This window comes from Tympanuchus pallidicinctus, unplaced genomic scaffold (assembly GCF_026119805.1).
Source record: "Tympanuchus pallidicinctus isolate F22 unplaced genomic scaffold, pur_lepc_1.0 scaffold14, whole genome shotgun sequence".
Lineage (NCBI taxonomy): Eukaryota > Metazoa > Chordata > Aves > Galliformes > Phasianidae > Tympanuchus > Tympanuchus pallidicinctus.
The window spans coordinates 8,849,810-8,870,318 of record NW_026294659.1 but is presented as its reverse complement, the minus strand read 5'-3'; the positions used below and the strand labels follow the sequence as shown (position 1 = coordinate 8,870,318).

The window sequence follows — 20,509 nt, the reverse complement described above, 5'->3', positions numbered from 1 at the left end:
TGTGAAAGGAATTATGTTGTTGTCTCTGTCAAGGACCAATGCAGTGAGCGGAAAAAAATTAAAAATATATTATGTAAACATAATGCTTTTTTAATAGCTTGAGTATTGTATATTGAAAATGGACATGGCTGAGTAAAGAAAAAATGTTGGCAAAGATTAAAAACTGAGGAGAAGATGAAAAAGTGAGTGATTTTTTCACTGTTTCTGAGCTGGAATGCACTTACCATGGGGTAAAGCCAACACTGTTCTCTGTTTCCACCAAAATAACTCTTGATACATCCTCTTGTGTACATTCCCAGTCTTTCATAGTGACTAGACTGCAGAGAAGAATATGCATGGACCGGCCTTAGGAACTGTGAATTTAGTAATTCATAGAATGGCAGTGTAGAGCAAAAGTCTATCAAGAAAAGCTGTGCACAGTGAGGAAGGTATGGATGATAAGACAAAAAAAAAAAAAAAAAAGGAAAAAAAAAGAAAAGAATGAGTTTAAAGATTTTAATTATCAAGAGAAGCAAAAGTGTGAATTAAAAATGTTACTGTTACTGAAAATGGAAGAAAGCTCTAAGTATGCATTTTGTTCTGCAAATTGATGTATTCTTTGAGGCATAGCCTACTAATAGTAAATTCTGTGGAGTGTGGCATTGGAGTTAAGTAACCATCATCAGGTCACCAACCATCACCCTAACCCTAATCCTGGTTACTAAGTCATGTGCTAAGACCAAATGGCCAGCCAACCTTGTAGTCGTTCTGTTGGTAGCAGTATGAGAAACAATCAGTTTTCTCTAGAGCACTGAACATTGTGTTGTTGAGCCAGCTGTCAGCTTGTTTGTAACTTCCCTCCTCCTTTCGCTTTCATTCATAGCTTTAAAACCAGAAAAAACAAAACTTGCTGTTTGTGGAAGAAACCACACTTTAGTTTACACAGGTATGTAACAAATTATGTACATATTGAAGGTAGATTTTTTTCCTTATTTCAAATGCAAAAATTACATTGCTAACCCTCGAACTGCGCATGAATGATAAAAAGGAGAAGAACATGCTGTTAAAATTTGTTGGTTTTTTTTAATATCCAGATCTTTGAATGCTTGCATTATTCTGCAACGCATTTCAAAAATCATGGTCTATAGGAACTCACTAGCTTTTATCTGTACTTTTATCTTTTTATCTGTATTTGAGGCATGGTTAACAATTACCAGTATCTCATGGAAGCACTTTGTGTGCATAGGAGTATTTTTATATATCTGTACTCAAATTTACTCTTGACAAGGAATGCATTCTTATGAGCATGGAGTTCTGTATTTAAGTAAAAGCAGTAGAACATTATATTTTGAAGCCTTCGAAGTATGTTGCATTTTATTTAGACACGACAGTCTGCTATTTCATTGACAAGTCACTTTATTAAACTATAAATAAATAAATTGTAAATTTAAACAAAAAATGTTTTGAGAGAGAGCAAATTATCATCACGATTCTAATATTTATGTAATGGAACAGCCATCTTTGTTCTTACAGTGCTTTAGAGGTAATGTTATAAAGAGAGTTGTTGATTATTATGGGGTTTACATATGTGGATACCCAGAGCACAGTAAATAAGACTACTGGAATAAAACAGAACATTTTAATGGCAGTTGAATCTGCTAGAATGCACAGGGTAAATATTAGTCACTTTTAGTATACTCTCTAGCTGAGTAATTTGTGGCCATTTTTATATTAGGGACCATTTGTAAATTATATGTCAGTTTGTTATCACTTTTGTGTCTGGATTTATGTTATTTATTGACCTTGTGTTTTTCATCATAGACGATCACTTTAAATGTGAAACACACTGAAATTAAAAATATAAATTTGGAAGTTCTTTTAGGTGAAAGGTATTAATCATCAACTTTAACTTCAATTGTAAGATTCTAAAGAAAAAGTAAGATCAAGCTAATTAAATTGAAAGTGATTTAAATATTAAAACGAGTAAAATATTTTTAATAAAAACGTAAGTAAAAATGTATTTCATTCCTGTTATTCAAAACTGTCAAGTTACACATCTCTTTAATTTCCTTGCCCATGTCATCAGTCTCCATTTTCCCCTCACTGTATTTTAAATTAAATAAATACTTAAAATTATATTTATTTTTCAGATCAGACTCCAAAATGTTGGGAAGCGCGCTCAGTCGATGGATTTGTAAGGCCTTTAGAGTGTTCTGATCTAAATGCCTGCAGGAAAGCCTCCCTGCTAGTTATAGCAGGAACATTCAGTGTCAGCCCTACACTGTTTGAGAGCAAAAGACCCCATACTTTTCTGTAAAAAATTAAATGACTTGCTGCAATTTCTCTGACTTTTTGCTACCACTGAGCATATCCTCATTCTGTGTATTACGTGTGCTTTTCTGTATGCAGAAAACGGGAACGTGTATGCTGCTGGAGGTAACGGTGAAGGTCAATTGGGATTAGGTGACACAGAGGAAAGGACCACATTTCATTTAATTAGTTTTTTTACCAACCAGCACAAGATCAAACAGCTCGCTGCTGGATCATACACCTCAGCAGCAGTAACTGGTAAGAGCAACAACTAAGAAAATCTGTTCATGCGTTCAAGCCTGGTGTTGCAGAGAAACATTTATTCTGGTTTCTGTCTGCGTGCATGTGTGTATTTTCTATGCCTCCCTGTCTTCTTTCCCCACTAAGCCTTGAAACTTTTTTTACAGCCAATAGCATATGTCAGTACAATATGTTGAGGGGTTGCTTCTGAATAGCATGCTATGGTTTTTGTAGGTGTGCAGTGAGGTCTCAGTCTGTACTAGTTACTAAGAATCCATACAAAAGAAAGACGGTATAAATAGACTCAAAGTGGGAAAAACTTCAATTAATTTCAAGGAAAGCCAGCTAAAAAAAAGGAAACTGAGCTTCTCTAATTCCACTTCTTACTGCAATTATTTTGCTCTACTGATAGAGGCTACACAACTGTGTCATTACTAATTCTGAGAGCTGCCTGAGCAGTGTCTTCAATGGCAAAATTACGTGGTGATGACTTGATGCAATCTACACGATTAGAATACATTTGGCTGTTGTATGTGTTTATTAACCTGTAATTTCTCCAGTCCTGTTAACAGGAATTGTTTCTGTATATGTTTAGCATATGATATTGGGGCTGTGATTTCAGAATGTGACAAAGCATCAATGTATAAAGAAGATATACTTTGCTTGCTCCTCTTTCTTGTATTTTTTGTGACTATTAGCATCCTCATAAGATTTGTAAATGAACTTTGATTGAGTGTGGTTCCAACTGACATCTCAGTAACATTGTATATGATAGTTCTTTAGTCACAGCCTATGTCCCACCAATAAGAAATAAGCCAAGGCCTTACCTCTTCTAGAAAATCTTAAGATTTTTCATATTGTTCACTACTTTTTTTTTGGTTCTTGCTGCTGCCTTTGGTCTTTGTGTCAGCACAGGCTGGTCTTAATAAACTTGGAACAGCTGATAGTTTAAGGAAAACAAAATAAAGCTGGCCAATATAATAGCCTCTGAAAAGAACCATAAGATAATGAAAAAATAAGTGAGATGTGTACCAAAGTCAGAACAAAGTGTAAGTTTGGAAGAACAAAAAGTAGTGAGGTGCTACCAGAAATGACACTAAGTCTTCAATTCACTGTTTTAATACTGGCATCTGGCAAGTGAGTTGTCTTATGTTCTCATTTTTTCTCTTTTTGAAGGAAATTGTGTATGTTGTTTTTACTTTTGCTATTTATTGTGTAAGAGGATTTGATCACTTCTGAGTCACTTTTGAAACAACTAGGGGATAGCCTCATATTTCAGACTATTGTGTTGCATTGTGCTAAACATCACTTTTTGTCTCTGAGATTATGACATTTAGCAGTGTTGCACATAGAGTTTATGAAATGCTTCTTGAATAGTTAAATTAACTGTTTATTAGTGTAGCCTTGCTTTTAAATCTATTAACTTTCTGTGTCTTCACTTTAGAGGATGGGCAGCTTTTTGTGTGGGGTGATAATTCAGAAGGTCAGATCGGCTTGGCTGACAAAACCTACGTCAGTGTCCCTTGTCAAGTAGATGTTGGAAAACCCATTTCCTCTATATCCTGTGGATATTATCATTCTGCCTTCATAACAGGTAAGCTAATGAGAATAGAGGCTAGTGAAGGCAAGTCAGTGGTACTGAGATTGTGGTCCTTATGAAGGTAGCTAATGAGACATTCGCTGCTTTTGAAACTATGTAAGCAATAGCAGTCAGGTAAGAAAGCCATTTATGTGGTTATGTGTCACACAGGGAGATTTTATAGAGATGTTCTCTAAAATGAGGTTCCATATTACTTACTTGGAAAAGTTACGTGTCATCTTATCTATAATGTACTCTATATTTAATTGGAAATTCCATGAAAAAGTATTGCTGTAAATATTCTGCATGTGCACAATGATTTACAAAAAAATGTTAGGAAAAATTACTGTCTTACCACAGATAGCATTATTTTCATGAAGATTATGACAACTGTTGATTAATACTACGTTTTCAGTAGTCCATTTTTTCTTGAAATTATTCTTGTTCCTGTGTTGATCAAATAATCATCTTTCCTGGACATAAAAATTTGGAATAGAATAACTATATTTTGGAGAAAAAAATAATCTTGTTTGCTAGCAGTGCAATATTGTTGTAAAAGTTTGATGTTAAGTCTTAAGTTTTGAAGACAATTAAAGAGGCAATATACAGTACAAGAAGCATACACTACAATGAGCTGATGTCTGATCTCCAAGCCAACCCACCTCTTGACTGCTTTCCACTTCTGTATTTTTTCACCTTTTTTCCTTTACAAAGTGATGCTGCCACTCATCTTTTAATAATGCTGATGTGATTGAATTAGTCCGTCAGTATGGATGGTACTACAAGTGCGCAGCTATGAATTCCTCTCGGCCTTATAGATTTACATTATTAAGATACACAGTTGCGTCCCCTCGGAGCAATTAAAGATGTCAAAGGATCAATAGTTTTAATTGTAAAGCTTTTAATGGATACCCAGTAACCGTTCCATCAGCTACTTTTCTCAGCTTATTGATAAATATTACCTTCCCATATTGTATGGGAACTGCTGAGTCACGGCCTGAACCTCTGGTTGATCACCTGAGGCGAGCACTGAGTCAGCCACAGGAGCACAGGTGAAGGCAATTCAGCTGTGCTGCAGGAAGGGGTGGAGCCTGGCTGCACCTCTCCTAGACCCATTTAAGAGCTGGCTACCAGTGGGGAAGGATCTCTTCTGGAGATCCACTCTGCTGGAGTTTTGTAAGTGAGCCCAGGATAGGGGTAAGCTTTCCCTCTGTTCTGTTTTTGTTAGGGTAATCTGCTTTGCCTAACTCTCTTTATTGTTTATTTTGTAATTATAGCATCTTAATATTCATTGATTGTACACCACGTATAATATCTAGCTCTCTGAGACTGTGCTTTTAACAGAATGAGATGACCAAGTATTAACTAGATGTTATGCTGGTATTTAAAGCATTTAAGTACCTCTGACTGGTCAAGAAGTCAGCAACTGCTAGAAATTCTGTAGTTTCCTGATCTTGAAATAAATGGAAAAAAATGTCTGTACTTCAAGGTTGGAGTAAGAAGGTATGTTTTTCTGCCTTAGAGCCAAGAAGTGAAGTTCTGTGATTCTGTCATTCTTACAAGACTGCAGTGGGGTGTGACAAAAGCTCTCATTAAAAGAAGGGCTGACGGCAAGCATCTAAAAGCAAGGAGACAGCATGTGCCAAATGGTGTGAGAGAGCTGAAATGTTTAATGGAGAGTACTGAGAAAAAGGAAATATGAATTAGAGAAATTGAGCCTCTTAAAATCTTTTTAAGATGGTAAACTCGTTTTTAGCTGTGGAAGCAGGAACTTGTTGAATGCATTACTGTTTAAACAAGCCTGGTTCTGAGGTGGGAAGTCTTAATTTTCAGTCTCCAGTATCTGCAAATCCTGCAAAAAAAATTGAGCCTGACTGCCTTGTTGTTCACCTTTTTTATGGTGAAAGGGGAAATATTTTTTGATATTTTTTTCCCTGTGCCGTTGCTGACAGTTTTCTTTGACTGATACCTTAACTAAATAGAAGTTTAGTTTTGGACTTCAGTGGAAATAATGGAAATAATCTATTGCATTAATGTAGGTATATAGCCAGACAGAACTTAAAAGCAAAGCTTTATGCATTTAAGTGCACCATAATTGCCCATTGCTTTAGCTGTGACGCTAGCCATAAAATTATGAATTTGGAAATTCTGTGAGCTGAGTCTGAATGCAAATGTAGTTATTCTTTTCTTTTCTCACAGTCTAGTTAGGAAGGCAGTATGCTGTTAAAGAGCTTTGTATGAAAAAGGAAAAAGATACTTTTGAAGTTTACAGGATTTTTTTTTATTTCCTGTTGAAATTGCTTGTTGTGTACTTCTTGGACTAGCTCCAAACAGTGGTTGACATCCTCAATATTCTGCCTTTCAGGGGTGGTAAAACATAGCAAAATGGATAATTGTGTAGTACCTATAATACTTATATATAATAGAGATATGGGTTTTTCTCCCTAAATTTCCAGTTGATCATCAAATTATGCCTTAAAGTATATTTACAGGTTTGTATAGCAGGGGTTTTCCGTGTGTTTTAGATGTACAATTCAACCATGTACACTAGAATTGGTAGTAACTGATGTCTAATACTTAACAGTAATTCAAGTAAGTATGTAATCAATATTAGTTCCCTTGACATCTGTGCAAAGGGACTTTCATAGATCACAGTTATTACTATGGAAGAAACTGTTAATAGAGAGCTTTCAATACCTGTTACTTACCAGTTATTACAGTGCTGTAGTATTACTACAATTTGTCTTTTTAAACACGACTTATGCTTTGAGAAGTATGCTATCTAATGTATGTAGTATATATAACATAGGTAGTACACTACCTAATAAAACATGGTTGAAGGATATATATAACTTGATATATGTTGCTGGGTTGAACTGATGAGCATGGCACCATAGGGCTACTTTTCTGAACATATGTATATTTGACATAAACTGTATGCTGGCTAGGCAGGCTGACAGGATCACAGGAATGTTTGGGTTAAAATGGATGGTTAATGAGGGCACGCTAGAACACATAGTGTAGTCACAGAGTGCCCTCTCCAGGGCAGGATGTTCATTAATAACAGCCAGTCAAGGAATAGGAAGTTGTGGTGTATGGATTCCAGCACTATTCACATTTGTCTTCTATGAGCAAAGATAGCTTTCTGTTGGTGTGTTCTTTTTCTTGACATCTTGCTGTGAGCTAAAGCATAGTGAAAGCAGAAATGTACCTCACTAAGGAAAGTTCAATATGTGAGGATGACAGAGGGCTCAAATGAGAGTAGAAAATAAACAACCAGAAGACTTACTTTGAATGGGATGTCCTTAACATGCACATATGCTGCACTCATGTAACTGTACTGAGAATGTATCTGTGTTTGATTCAATCTTTTTTGTGCCTGATAGCTATTCTCCATAATTTGCAGACTACCGTATGACTTAAAATGATGTGTAATATGTTCCAGAATTACCTTAGTAAATGGCCTTCTCTTTGTCAGCTGGATTATTAAGTTTAAAAAAGTGTGATAAACTTGTCTAGTTAGGAAGTCAATGGGAGTTTGACCATTTAAATCTCTAATCTTGTTAATTAGATTGTGATTGGATTAATATTTACTGTGCAGTAGTGTTCAAAAAAAAAACAAAAAACAAAGAACAAAAAACACTGTGATCTCTTTGATGAGAATTGCATACATAGTTAGCAAGTGCTCTGCAGGGTTCCTGAACTTGTTCCTAGAAATATGAGGGCTGTTCTGAAAGTAATGCCTCCTGTTTTATTACATTGGCCCACAATGTCAGAGGCAGATGTTGGTGGTATGACAGTAGAGGCTGAATATTCCCACCAGTATTCCATAACATCTTGTTGCCGTGTGACAGATGGCAGCAGAAGGGCAATCTGACACAGTGACAGTGTATGAAGCAAAGGTTCATCACTGAATTCCTCCATGCACTCACTGACATTCATCAACACCTGCTGAACGTTATGGAGACCAGGCAGCAAATGTGAGCACAGTGAGGTGATGGGCAGTGCGTTTCAGCAGTGGTGACAGTGGGTTGTGTCTGCTAGTGCAGTTTTACAAGTGTGGGGGGGCTGCAGGCTCTTGTTCATCGCTGCTGAATATGCATAGCTTGTGGTGACATTGTTGAAAATAGCCACAAAGCTGAGAATTTTTCTGTCAAATAGTGTTGTTGTGCTCTCTGTATGTGTTGGAGTTTCCATGGAAATAAATAGGAGGCATTATTTCTCTTGGAGTGACTTCCTTACGTGACAATCCAAGAGTATTAAAATATTCACTTACCTTCAAAAAGTGCTTGTTTTGTTGTTTTTGTTTCTTTGTTTGTTTGTTTTTTACGATGACTAATAAAACCTGGCAGTAGGAGCACTGAGGCCTCTTGAATCAATCAAATGTTTTGGTTACAGTAAACCTCACGCTGTGGTTGACTTTTTTGCTGTTAATTAGGCTTAGTATTTTAGAATTTAAAAACTGCACATAATTTAAAGTCTCAGTTACTGAAGTCTATTCAGAGTGTTTCTGCACATAAGAAAACCAGGATTAAAATAGAAAATCAGACTGAACAGAGAACCGTAAACACAGTACATAGTTTAGAAGTGAAATGAAATATACTTTTCTGTTGCTGAGATAGTCTGCTCTTTATTTAAAAAATAGACTATAATGACTACAAAACACCACTTAGAGCGTGGAAGAATGTGACAAAGGTATTTTTTTTCCATAGATGCATGCAGATAAGTGAATTGTTGTACTATTATTATTTTCATTTAAAGTAATTTGTGTGTGCAGGAAAGAAAAAATATCATTAGTGAAGGAGGAAAAATAATATGTTGGGAATGAAAGGAAAGCTAAGAACAGCTGGGAGGATGTGTTTTAGTGGCTCACAAGTATAGTACTTGAAGGACTCCATCATATTTGAAAAGTCATGGATGCCAGGCAAAATCCCTGTGACTAGAAGGGAAACATCATTCCTGTCCTTAAGAAAGGGAGAAAAGACCTGGGGAGCTACAGGCCAGCGAGCCTTACGTGTGCCTGCAGAGGTCATGGAGCAGATCCTCTGGAACCTGTGTTAAGGTACATGTGAGATAAGGAGGTGATCTGAGATAGCCAGTATGGCTTCACCAAGAGTGGATTGTGCCTGACCAACCTGATGGCCTTCTGTGATGGAGTCACAGCATCAGTGAACAAAGGAAGGGCAACTGATTTCATCCACCCAAACTTGTGAAGACCTTTGATACGGTCAAGCACCACATAGTCTAAATTGGAGAGATATGGATTGAAGGCTGCACTGTTTGGTGGATAAAGAATTGGTTGGATAGTTGCAGCCAGAGGATTATGGTCAACAGATCTGTAGGGATCAGCGATGACTGGTGTCTCCCAGGAGTCCATCTTGAGACTGATGCTACTCAATATCTTTATCAGTGACCCAGATAGTGGGATCGAGGGCACCTTCAATAGGTTTGCTGATGATGCCAAGTTAACTGGTGCAGTTGACATAATAGAAGGAAGGAGTACCATCCAGAGGGATTTAGGCTTGGAAAGTGATTCCACAAGAACCTAATGAGGGCAAGTACAAGATGTTGCACTTGCGTTGGTACAATCTCAGATATGTATACAGACTGGGAGAAGAGCACATTAAGGGCTGTCCTGCAGAGAAGGACTTGAGGATTCCAGTGGACAAAGCTGGCCATGAGCCAACAGTGTGCTCTTGCAGACCAGAAGGCCAATTGTATCCTGGACTGCATCAGAAGAGAGGTGGCCAGCAGGGAGAAGGATGTGATTGTCTACCTCTACTCTGACCTTAGGAAGCCTCTTCTCAGCACAAGAAAGAGGTGAAGCTGTTGAAGTGGGTGGAGCATCTCTCATGTGGAAAGATTGAGGGAAATGGGCTTGTTTAGCTTGGAGAATAAAAGACTTATTGGAAAGCTGCAATGAGTCTTCCCTACTTGAGAGCTTATAAGCTGGAGAGAGGCTAACTTCTTACATGCTTTGATATTGATAGTTCAAGGGAGAATGGTATTAAACTGAAAGGGGCGGATTTAGGTTAGATGTGATGTGGAAATTTTTCACTTGGAGATAAGGCCCTGGCACAGCTGCCCAGAGAATCTGTGGTGCCCCATCCCTGGAGGTGCTCAAGGCCAGGTTGGATGGGGCCCTGGGCAGCTGAGCTGGTGGGCAAGAAACAGCATTTCTAAACTCAGCTGAACTCTCATATCAATAAGGAATTTGTAGCTTTTGAATAAGAAGCTCTCGAGCATTTGTTGTACATCATGCGATAGTAATGCTTCTGAATTCTGTAAAAGCAAGTTTATGAATACTAAATATATCCCTCTGATAGCAAAAATACGTTTTGTGTGGACTCACAAATGCACATTTTCCCAAAAATATTTTATGTGGATACTTCTGATGACTGAGTTTTATTACTTGAGTGTAAGTGTATGGTTTCTTATCATGTAGCTTTCTCTTCCAATTTTCCTTGAACGGGCAGCTCCTACCCTGGTCTAAACATTTTGTTGTCTTAGATTCACTCCATGTGAGAGTTCTGTTTATCCTTGTGGTTTTTCCTATCCAGGTGAGATTACAAAAATTTTTTTCTTAGAAAATCGTGCTTTATGATTTTGGGGCAGGTAAATATTTTTAAATACTGTGGACCATGATTTGCTTTGAAGATATTATTCCACAGATATCATTAGTCTTCTATGGAGAACACTCAGCTATTAATTTGAAACTTTTCCTGATGGTAAGGAAGCATTTTCCCCGAAAACCTCACTCTGGCCTATTTACAGTAGTGAGAGGCTCCTTAGCTCAGAAAATCAGAGATGTGCATAGAGGCAGGAATATACAAATTGTGAATATTGCAATGGAAAGTACATCTTATGCATTCTTTCTGTAACTATTACAGAAGGGTATACATGGTAATTCAGACACGCATAGCAGTGAAAAATAAAGGAAGCAATTGGGAAAAGTGAAACAAAGGACACTTTGAATGTACAATAAATTACCCAAACATGGGATTGGACAGATTTTGAACTGAATGATTAGAAAGTCTGGGTAAATGAGAAGGATCTTTTGTATAATTATTATGTAGAAGATAAGAAAGGTGCTGCAGGAATATATTTGTAAAGACCTCTCGGTATTTTCCTGAACTTAATTTTGGTTGAGTTATTGCTGTGGAATCGCTGTTGTTGGACCTGTAATTCATTTATTGTTGTCTAGACCTCACACAGTTTCTTGTCAATTACTCATTTTTTTTCCTTTTTTTTTTTGTGTGTGTTATATTCACAAGAAGAAAGTGTTTATTTTCAATCAGTATTTTCTGTTTTAATTGAAACACTTGCAGACAATCCCTCTGTAATCATTTTTATCAGCTGAGAATAATAACCTCTCCAAAAAGGATGTGTATGGTTTTATTTTTCTCCAGTGGTCTTCCTTACAGACTAAAGACTCTTATCTTGGTGAGAGATTTGTATTAAAATTTTGCTCCTCCATATCCATTAAAGCACAACTATTTAATCATTCTACAAATATATTCAGCTGTCCTGTAACATTCATATACTTTTCTGTATTACTGACTTGTGTCTGCAGCTGTCTTGACAATGTAACCTTGCTTCTGAATGCTTTTCTGTTCTATATTTTTACAGGAGATGGTGAACTCTACACTTTTGGGGAACCTGAGAATGGAAAACTGGGATTACTGCCTGAGCAGCTTAAGAACAGTAGAGTCCCACAGCCAGTATTGGGAATTATGGAAAAAGTTAATAAGGTTGCTTGTGGTGGAGAACACACAGTGGTGCTTACAGGTATGCAATTTAAATGCTTTTTTTTTTTAAACAGCTCTATAATGTAGTAATCTCAATTTACTTTGAAGAGCTTACTTATGTTCTACCAAAAAGTAGAACTCTGTAATGCTCCTAAGCAGAAGACCATTGTACATCAAAGAGGTCAAAGTCCATGTGATGGTTAACCAAAGTAAGCATAGGTCTGTGCTGCACTGTGCTTGACCTCCTGTGCTGTGCTTATCCTTTTGCTTGAGGATGGATTTTACAAGCTAATTGTAAAAGAAGAGCATAGCATGCTATGCATGGTTGGGAGCCCATTCTGTTCCATACAGCTCAGGATTCCCGTAGTATGAAGAAACATAAGATTTTAACCTCTTTTTATTTATAGCATTAGCTCTAATAGATACCATTGATGAAATACTTTACAACCTCTGAGTGTCTTAACGTGATTGCAACAAGCTAGTATCTCCTTGGGCAACAACTGTGATCAATGTCTCATGTCTGAGGAGCTTGAAAGAGGTATCAGCAGTGTCAGGAGAAAGTGTTAGAGGGAAGCTTCCACTCTGTAGTAAATTTGCGTGGCAGAGTATGTGATAATTAGCCATTTCTCAGCTAGCTGTCTGTTAGTAGTGACAGAGATGCATAATCTAATGGATGCCTAAATGGTTTAAATATCTCTTGTTATAATACAGAATTTATCAGTGACTTTGAGCAGAATCTTTAATGTACATATAAAACTAGAACAGATACAGCACAAGAAATATTTAAAAAAATACAAAAATCATCAGATAAACTTACATATATTAGTTTGCAAGGTTGTGTTTGTCTTACTTGGAAGATGAAATGACATGTTTTACTGTACTAGAAATCCTGCAGTACATTTTTAAATATCTCAATCAGCAGATGTGAATGGGAAGTTTCCTATGTGATTAGAGTTCTTTCCATCAGTATCAGAGGGTATCAGGGTGCTTGTGTAAAATAGTTTGATTTATGCCTTTGGGGTGATGCCTGGTTCAGTAAGTACCAGAAAAATTGTTAGTTAACTAATTTTTTGTGTATTTAATATATAATTTTGAAAGGAGTGAGTGAGTAAACTAGAATACCATACAACAAAATGCATAAAAAATTGTAGCATATTTCTAGAGATTTTAATGAGAATCTCTAAACAACAACTAAAAACTTTTAAGAAATAGTTAATTGTCATAATTTTGTTGGAATGCTGAGTCCAGAGAAAAACAAGAATATCAAAGGCTAGGAAAACATTGTCTTTAAGGAAAGCTTTTAAAAACAGGACGCATGAGACTAAAAAAGAGAAAGTTAAGGAGAGATGTGGCACCTCTTCAGTCACATAAATTCTTTCTTAGAGAAAAATAATCAACTGTTCTCTGTGTGAGACCTCAGAGTAGGACTTTTGTTGCAATACAGGTTAAGGTGGGAGTTAAATAGAATTTTCTGTCTGCAAGGAAAAACATTTAAAGGTTGGGGCATTGCAGTGATGGTGGTATCACTATGTGAGGAAGAGATTACGATATAGGACCCAGGGAAGAGTAGAGAAGTCAATGTGCCTTCCCATTCTATAAAGCAATTTGTGTTTTTTTCAGTAATCTGAACAGCCTTCCTTGTGAACATCTTTTTTAAATCTAATTACGCATCTTACTTCTGGGAGCTTTTGGAAGCTCCAGTAATTCAGCAGAAGACTCTTTCCTTCTTCTGCATCTTTCCTGGTCATCTTATTTGAGCTCATCTGCTCATCAGAATTTCTGTGTTCATTAGATTGGATAACTATAAAACACTATGGAAGTGGAAAAAAGGAGTTTGACCTCCTGTGCAGATGATTTCAAAATTATTAGTTTTAGCTTGTGGAGAATGCCGTGACTGGTATACAATATTTGCAAGTAATCTTCTACCCAAATGCAAAAGTTGTGAAAAATAAATAGGTTTTATGAGTCCTTAAATCTGTATTATGGAAATGCTAAATAGTCATCTATTGTCAGCCTGACAGAGTGCCTTCGTGGTTATGTAAGCAAAGTTTCTAAAATATAAAATGAAAATCTAACTGAGGGGAATTTTAAGTAATTTGATGTGATATTGTACTGCAAGCCACTGGGGAGAATAAAGGTGGAAGCAAAGGGCTGGAAAAGGTTACGTGTAATGATGAGAGAAGTTGGAGGATTCTAGGTAAATCAAAGCTCCTTTGGGAGGAGGAAATAATAGTAGTCAATGCAAAAAAATAATGCAAACATTTGTCTACATTTTGAAGCTTTTGTCTCTAGCATGCAGTCTCACCCTAGCAGTATTCTGCTGTAAAATAAATTTCTTTGCATGAAATCGGATTATCATTATTGTGAAAAATATTACCATAAATTTGAGGCCAGCATGTGTATAAATCCTAGAATTATTTTGACTTATAAAGTGAAGTTCAGCAAAAAGAATTAGATTATCATTATTGATTTTTTTTTTTTTTTTTAACCATAAACTTGAAGCCAACCAATAGATACTTCGTTGTAATGGTGTTTCATGTGGTACAAATTCATTAAAACAAATGATTTCTACAGAGATTTTGTAGGAGGTTGTAGACTTAGATGACATCAGCATTATAGTTACATCTTGCAGAAAGTAAAAGTGGAACATAGAGGCAAATGAAATGTAAAACAAAAAAACAACAACAAATATAGTGAAGAAAATACCCTAGTAAGTCAGTGTGTTACTATGTAGAATTCATTTACATATGGAAATAGGTGCTGTAGTTGAAAGTACATAAGAAATACAGTGCTGGCTTAGCTGGCAGTAGATCAGTGTCGAGCACCATTGAATCCATTTGAGTGAAGAGAGGAAGGTCCTCTGACAAAATATGTGTGCCAAAAGATTGATAGTTGTGTTAGGAGTGAAAGGTCAGATAGAGAATTTTTAATGTAATTCTGCTATTATTATTATTATCCAGTGCCTAGCAAAATTATGGAGATTATTCTGTAAGTCACTGAAAAACACATGAAAGACAGTGCAGTCGTTGGTAAAAGCCAACAGTGAGCAGGAAGTCCTGTTTAGCAAACTTAATTTCCATTATGACAAAGTTACCCACCTAGTTGACCAAGGAAACCCAGTAGGTGTGGTCTTTTTGAATTTCAGCAAAGCTTTCAATACTGTCTCTCATCATATTGTTCTGGAGAAAATGTTCAGAATACAGCCAGCTACAGTGAACTGTTAGCTGATGGGTGGGTGTGAAGGGGTTATAATAAATAGTTACATTTAAATGGGATCACCAGTAACTAGGGGGTTCCCCAGGTCTCAATTTTTGGGGCGATTCTCAATGTTTTTTAAAATGGACACAGGAATCAAATGTATACTAAGGAAGTTTGCAGGAGTCACTGAATTAGGAGATGCTCTTGAATCCTTTGAGAGTAGACAGGCCTTGCAGAGAGATCTTAACAACAAGAGAGATCTCAACAGGGCTGGGCAATGACCAACCACATGAATTTTAACAAGTGCCAGATTCTGCATGTGGGATGAAGTAATTCTTGTTCTGTGTACAGACTGGGAGATGTGAGACTGGAGTGCAGTCCTATGGAAAGGAATCCATGATTTTTTTTTATTGATGGCAAGCTGGGTCTGAGTCAGCAATGTGCCCTGGCAGCCAAAAGGTCTGAGTGCACTTGGGTGCATGAGGGCCAGCACTGCCAGCCAGAGAGAGAAGGGGTTTTCCTGCCCAGCTCTCTGCTGTTTGATTTCACCTTGAGCAACATATGCATTAATGAATGCCACTGTGTCAGGACATACAGCTATGAGAGGTCATCCAAAGGAGGGCTATAAAGATGGGGAAAAGTGTACAGGATAAGATGTATGAGAGTGGCTGAGGCCCCTCGCTGTGCTCAGAGCAGAGGAGCTGAGGGGAGGCCTGATGGCGCTGCAGCTCCTCACAGGGAGCGGAGGGGCAGCGCTGAGCTCTGCTCTGTGTGACAGCGACAGGGCCCGAGGGAACGGCATGGAGCTGCGTCAGGGGAGGGCGGCTGGGGGTCAGGGAAAGGGGCTGCACCACAGGGCGGTGGGTATGGCCCCAAGTGCCGGAGTTCTGGGAGTGTTTGGATGGTGCTCTCAGACGCTGAGTCTGATTTGAAGTTGTTGTGTGTATTGCCAGGAGCTGCATTCTGTGATCCTTGTGGGACCCTTACAACTTGGGTTATTCTACAATTCCTTGACTTAAAAAATGAGAGTAGTGTACATGCATTATAGGCTTGATATCAGAAAAATAACTTTGAATAAGTACTGAAGTATGTATTGCATCCCAAGATGAAGTGACCTGACCATAAATTCAGAGTTCTGATGAAAGGTGTAACTTCAGAGAGCACTGGAAACATTCGTATCTCTTTTAAGCTCAATTTATTAAATTACTGAGTTCCTAAACTAGTGCAATTTTGAAGAAATGCTGATTTTCATATATCCTTTGAAAACAGATGCTGTTTGGCTTTTTAGTAACGCCATGTATGCTAATACAGTTTTCATCTTTTTGTGGTCTTTCCTGTTTCTCTGGGGGTGTCATTTTACTCTCAAATAACAAAAGTGATTGCCTATTGTGTATTTTTCCATTTCATTAGTCTGATTTGACATAGGATGTAGAAACTGTTGTACATCCTGGTTCATTTCTTGTCATCAGTCCTACTTTGGATCTATCAAATTAGAAGAAAGCATAATCCAGTTATCTTACTGAGTATGAGACAAGTTTCTTCCTGACTGTCATACATAATTAGTCTACTCTAGAGCTCTTCATTTAATTTCTTTCGTATGACTGTCATTTCTACTTTATTAGTAATTTTGTATAATAAGAACCATTGTTACTTGAGTTATTTGACCAAACTACTTTTGGAAGTCTCTCTAGCAGTGTGTCAGAGTAAATAGTGGAATGTAAGTATGAAAGTAATTCCATTTTTTTTAGTGTGAAATTACCAAATGGGAAACTATTTTTTTCCAGAGAATAAAAAATAATGCTGTCATTGATAATCATAATAAGGATAAAAAACAGTGAACTTTTTAAAATATGCAATGTTTTAGAAATTTTGAATATGGTATTGGAAACCATCATCTCTACAACTCTTACTGTTACTTCTGCCTTTAATATTGGTATTTGGTATAGGGAGTAAAGGGAAGAGCAGTTAAATTCAGTTGCTGCAAAAGCTCCCTGTCTTTATCAAAGGACAAACTTACTCATTTCATGACAGTCTATCAGTTCAAGATCAAGATACACTCATCTCAAGATGATTTCTTTTACTCAGGTACTAAAAAACTTGTTAACCAGGATTCTTGCAAATGATTCCTATTGAAAATGAAAGCTTTGGGTATCATCACTTTCAAAAGAAATTTGAGAGCAGCAATCCAAATTGTGTACTTTTTCATTAAAGCTTTTAAGAAGTTAGAATAAAAACATCTTTTGAATCTAGAAGGGAAGAAACAGGTGATTTGGAGTGGCCTTAGTATCTCCCCTGCTTTTTTTTTTTTTTTTCTTTAAGATGATGACAGATCCTTTGTAAATAGTCATCTCTATAAAAGAGTGTGTTACCTCTGTTTATGCTCTGAAGGGAGGGAAAGCAAAGATATCTCTTCACAGGAAGATGTGGAATAGTCCTTCAAGAACACATTGTTTGACATTACAATACAGCACATCAGTGTGTTAACATGTAAAATGTTGGATTTTTCATATTTAGTCCCAAGGTCCTTTAAAAGGACCTTTTCTTTATTAAAAAAAAAAAAGCCAAGAGAACCTTTCCAAAGAGAATAAAAGGAGGAAACAGCTCTCCTTTCTTATGATAGAACTGAGATACTGTTCAAACCATATAGGATTATCTAGATTTTTCAAACCATTCTTAAGTCTGTATACTATTTATACTGAAATCCCCCAATCCTATTACCAGCTGTGGTAAAACTGAGCATTATGTCAACAGCTGATTTTTAAAGTAACGTTTTTCACCAGAAGCTGTTCAAAACTAAAGCTGTAATGTAGCTGAATGGCTCATTGGCAGTGATAATGTCCAAGTGAAATGAAATGAAGATATATGGAGTTCTGTGGGCATATCTGTGTTTCTTCTGAAAATTCATCACTTTGTATGTAACCTTAAATATGTAAGTAGGGATGCATGGATCTGAAGAAAAAGGCTCTTGGTGTGCCCTCAGTTCTCTCAGTAAATAGTCCATGTTAAAAAAAAAAAAAGAAATCTGAAAACTATATTCTTGCTTAGGAAAATTTCATGTATAGTGACAGCTGTCACTGAGGTTAAGGAGTTGTTATGTAATCCAGAGGATGCCTGTAAAGGTAGACTAAACCCTTTCAAACACAGTTAATTGGAAATATCCCTGCTCTTCCAAATATATATATATATATATGTACATGTAATGTTTGTGTATTTTTACACATATATTTCTATATATACAGACAGAAGGGAGATAACAATGCAACTGTATCCCTTTTTTGATTAATGTTATTTGCTAACCTGCTTGCAAAATCAAACTTGGAATGAAGTTCAGCTCTGTCTTTTTGTCATGAAGTCTTTGAGATTTCTTTGCAATAGGCTTCTGTTTATCCATGTTTTTGCTGAGTGTTGTTATTACTGAGGTCTGGCCTCATTTAAGAATGTAGTAAAATTTTTGTCTTTCTGTACCTTGGTAACTGACTAATAAAAATGTTAGGAGAAAAATGTAGATAGCCATGGTGCAGAAAAGCAGAAGGTAAATTCATTCATCTTATAAAGGCAATGTAAGTTGGTTTTGGATTGCTCTGTTCTCATTGTCAGTAGCATCCATGGAAAGACAATATTTCCTGTACTTTTAGCATCTGTCTAAACATAAATGTCTTTAGAGGACTAGCCATTTCTTATGAAAAACATTGCAGTCTAGGTTTAAAGGCAGTATGAAACAACTCTTCATTCAAAATAATAATGTTAATCAAATGGAGCTGGATAATTTGAAAATGACAAGACCTGCTTTTCAAAGAACAGTTAAGACAAATTACATACTCTTAAATAGGATTTACAGAATCAGCCATCCCAAGAAAGCTGTTGCTTAAACTGAAGATAAGGTTTCTTCAGTTCACTCAGACTGAGCTGTCTTTCAGGAGTCATTTATTGGCTCTTATTCAGAATGTCTAAATGTCATAGAAAAAAATCTAATACATAGTTTTACTTTATAAAGATTCCTTCAGACATTACCTTCTTGCACTGATATTTCCAGTAGAGGGAGCTTTACTATTACATTTAGTAGAAAAATGGCAAAGTATTTTGCATTTCCAATCTAAAATAGGGTGAATCCATATTGTTTTTTATGCAGTAAGTTCATTGTCTTTGATTGTAACAATTCTGAGAGAGGCAGAAATGGCAATCTGATTTCTAGAAGGAAAACTTCTGTGTTTACTGTTATGGTATTAAGTCATGACTCCTTTGAAATTGAAGTTCAGTATAAATTAATAAGTGTGTTACTGTGGTAGTAATATCAAATCTGTCCCATTCTCTTCTTTCTCTTTCCCTGACAGTAGTGAAAGATTAGTCTGGGGGAATGGTAACATAGTTTGTTTTTAATATTTTTCCAGTTTGTGGCTGTTCCAAGAGAAACAACAAAAGAGTGACACTGAGTAAATTACTTTTGTGGCATGGAATTTAATTGGCTATTAAAGGAATTGTACAATGATTCGGGTTCAAAGGGACCTTTAAGATCATCTAGTTCCACCCCCCTGCCATAGGCAGGAACACTTCCCACCAGACCAGGTTGCTTAAAGCCTCATCCTGCCTGGCCTTGAATGCCTCTGGGATGGAGGCATCCACAACCTCCCTGGGCAACCTGTTCCATTGTCTCACCTCCCTCACAGTTAAGAATTTCTTTCTAATACGTAGTCTAAATCTACCTTCTTCCACTTCAAAGTCATTTCCCCTCATCCTGTTGCTGCATGCCCTTATAAAAGTCCATCCCCAGCTTTCCTGTAGGCCCCCTTCAGGTACTAGAAGACTGTTATAAGGTCCCCAGGAGCCTTCTCTTCTTCAGGCTGAAGAGCCTCAGCTCTCTCAGCCTGTCTTTGTAGAGGAGATGCTCCAGTCCTCTGATTGTTTTCATGGCCCTCCTCTGGACCTGTTCCAACAATCCTATGTCCTTCTTCAGTTGGAGGCCCCAGTACTGGATACAGTACTCCAGGTGGTGTCTCATGAGAGCAAGGTACAGGGCAGAATCACTTCCCCTGCTGGTTGCCCTTTTTTTGATGTAACCCAGGACACATTTGGCCTTCCGGGCAGCAAGTGCACCTTGCTGGCTGATGTTGAGTCTTTCAACAAACAACCAATGCCCACAAATTCTTCTCCTCATGGTTACTCTCATGCCATTCTCCACCCAACCTCTATCTGAGCTTGGATTACTCCAGTCCAGGTGCAGGATCTTCATGAGGTGTTGAACTTCATGAGGTTGGCATGGGCCCACCTCTCAAGCCTGTCCAGGGCCCTCTGGATGGCATTTCTTCCCTCTAGCATGTCAACTACACCTCTCATCTTGGTGTCATCTTAAAAACTTGCTGAGGGTGCACTCCATCCCACTGTCCATGTCACCTACAAAGATGTTAAATAGCACCGGTCCCAGCACTGATCAGTAAGGAAGGCCACTTGTCACTGGTCT

At 37.2% G+C, this 20,509-nt stretch overlaps 1 protein-coding gene across 1 annotated transcript in view; it reads left to right on the top strand.

Moving 5' to 3' along the window:
* RPGR (retinitis pigmentosa GTPase regulator) overlaps positions 1-20,509 on the top strand; it is a 41,918-nt gene that overhangs the window by 9,437 nt on the left and 11,972 nt on the right. Inside the window, 4 exon segments of the mRNA XM_052674320.1 lie at positions 863-925; positions 2,389-2,547; positions 3,974-4,123; positions 11,738-11,896. Coding sequence (XP_052530280.1) covers positions 863-925; positions 2,389-2,547; positions 3,974-4,123; positions 11,738-11,896 — 531 coding nt within the window.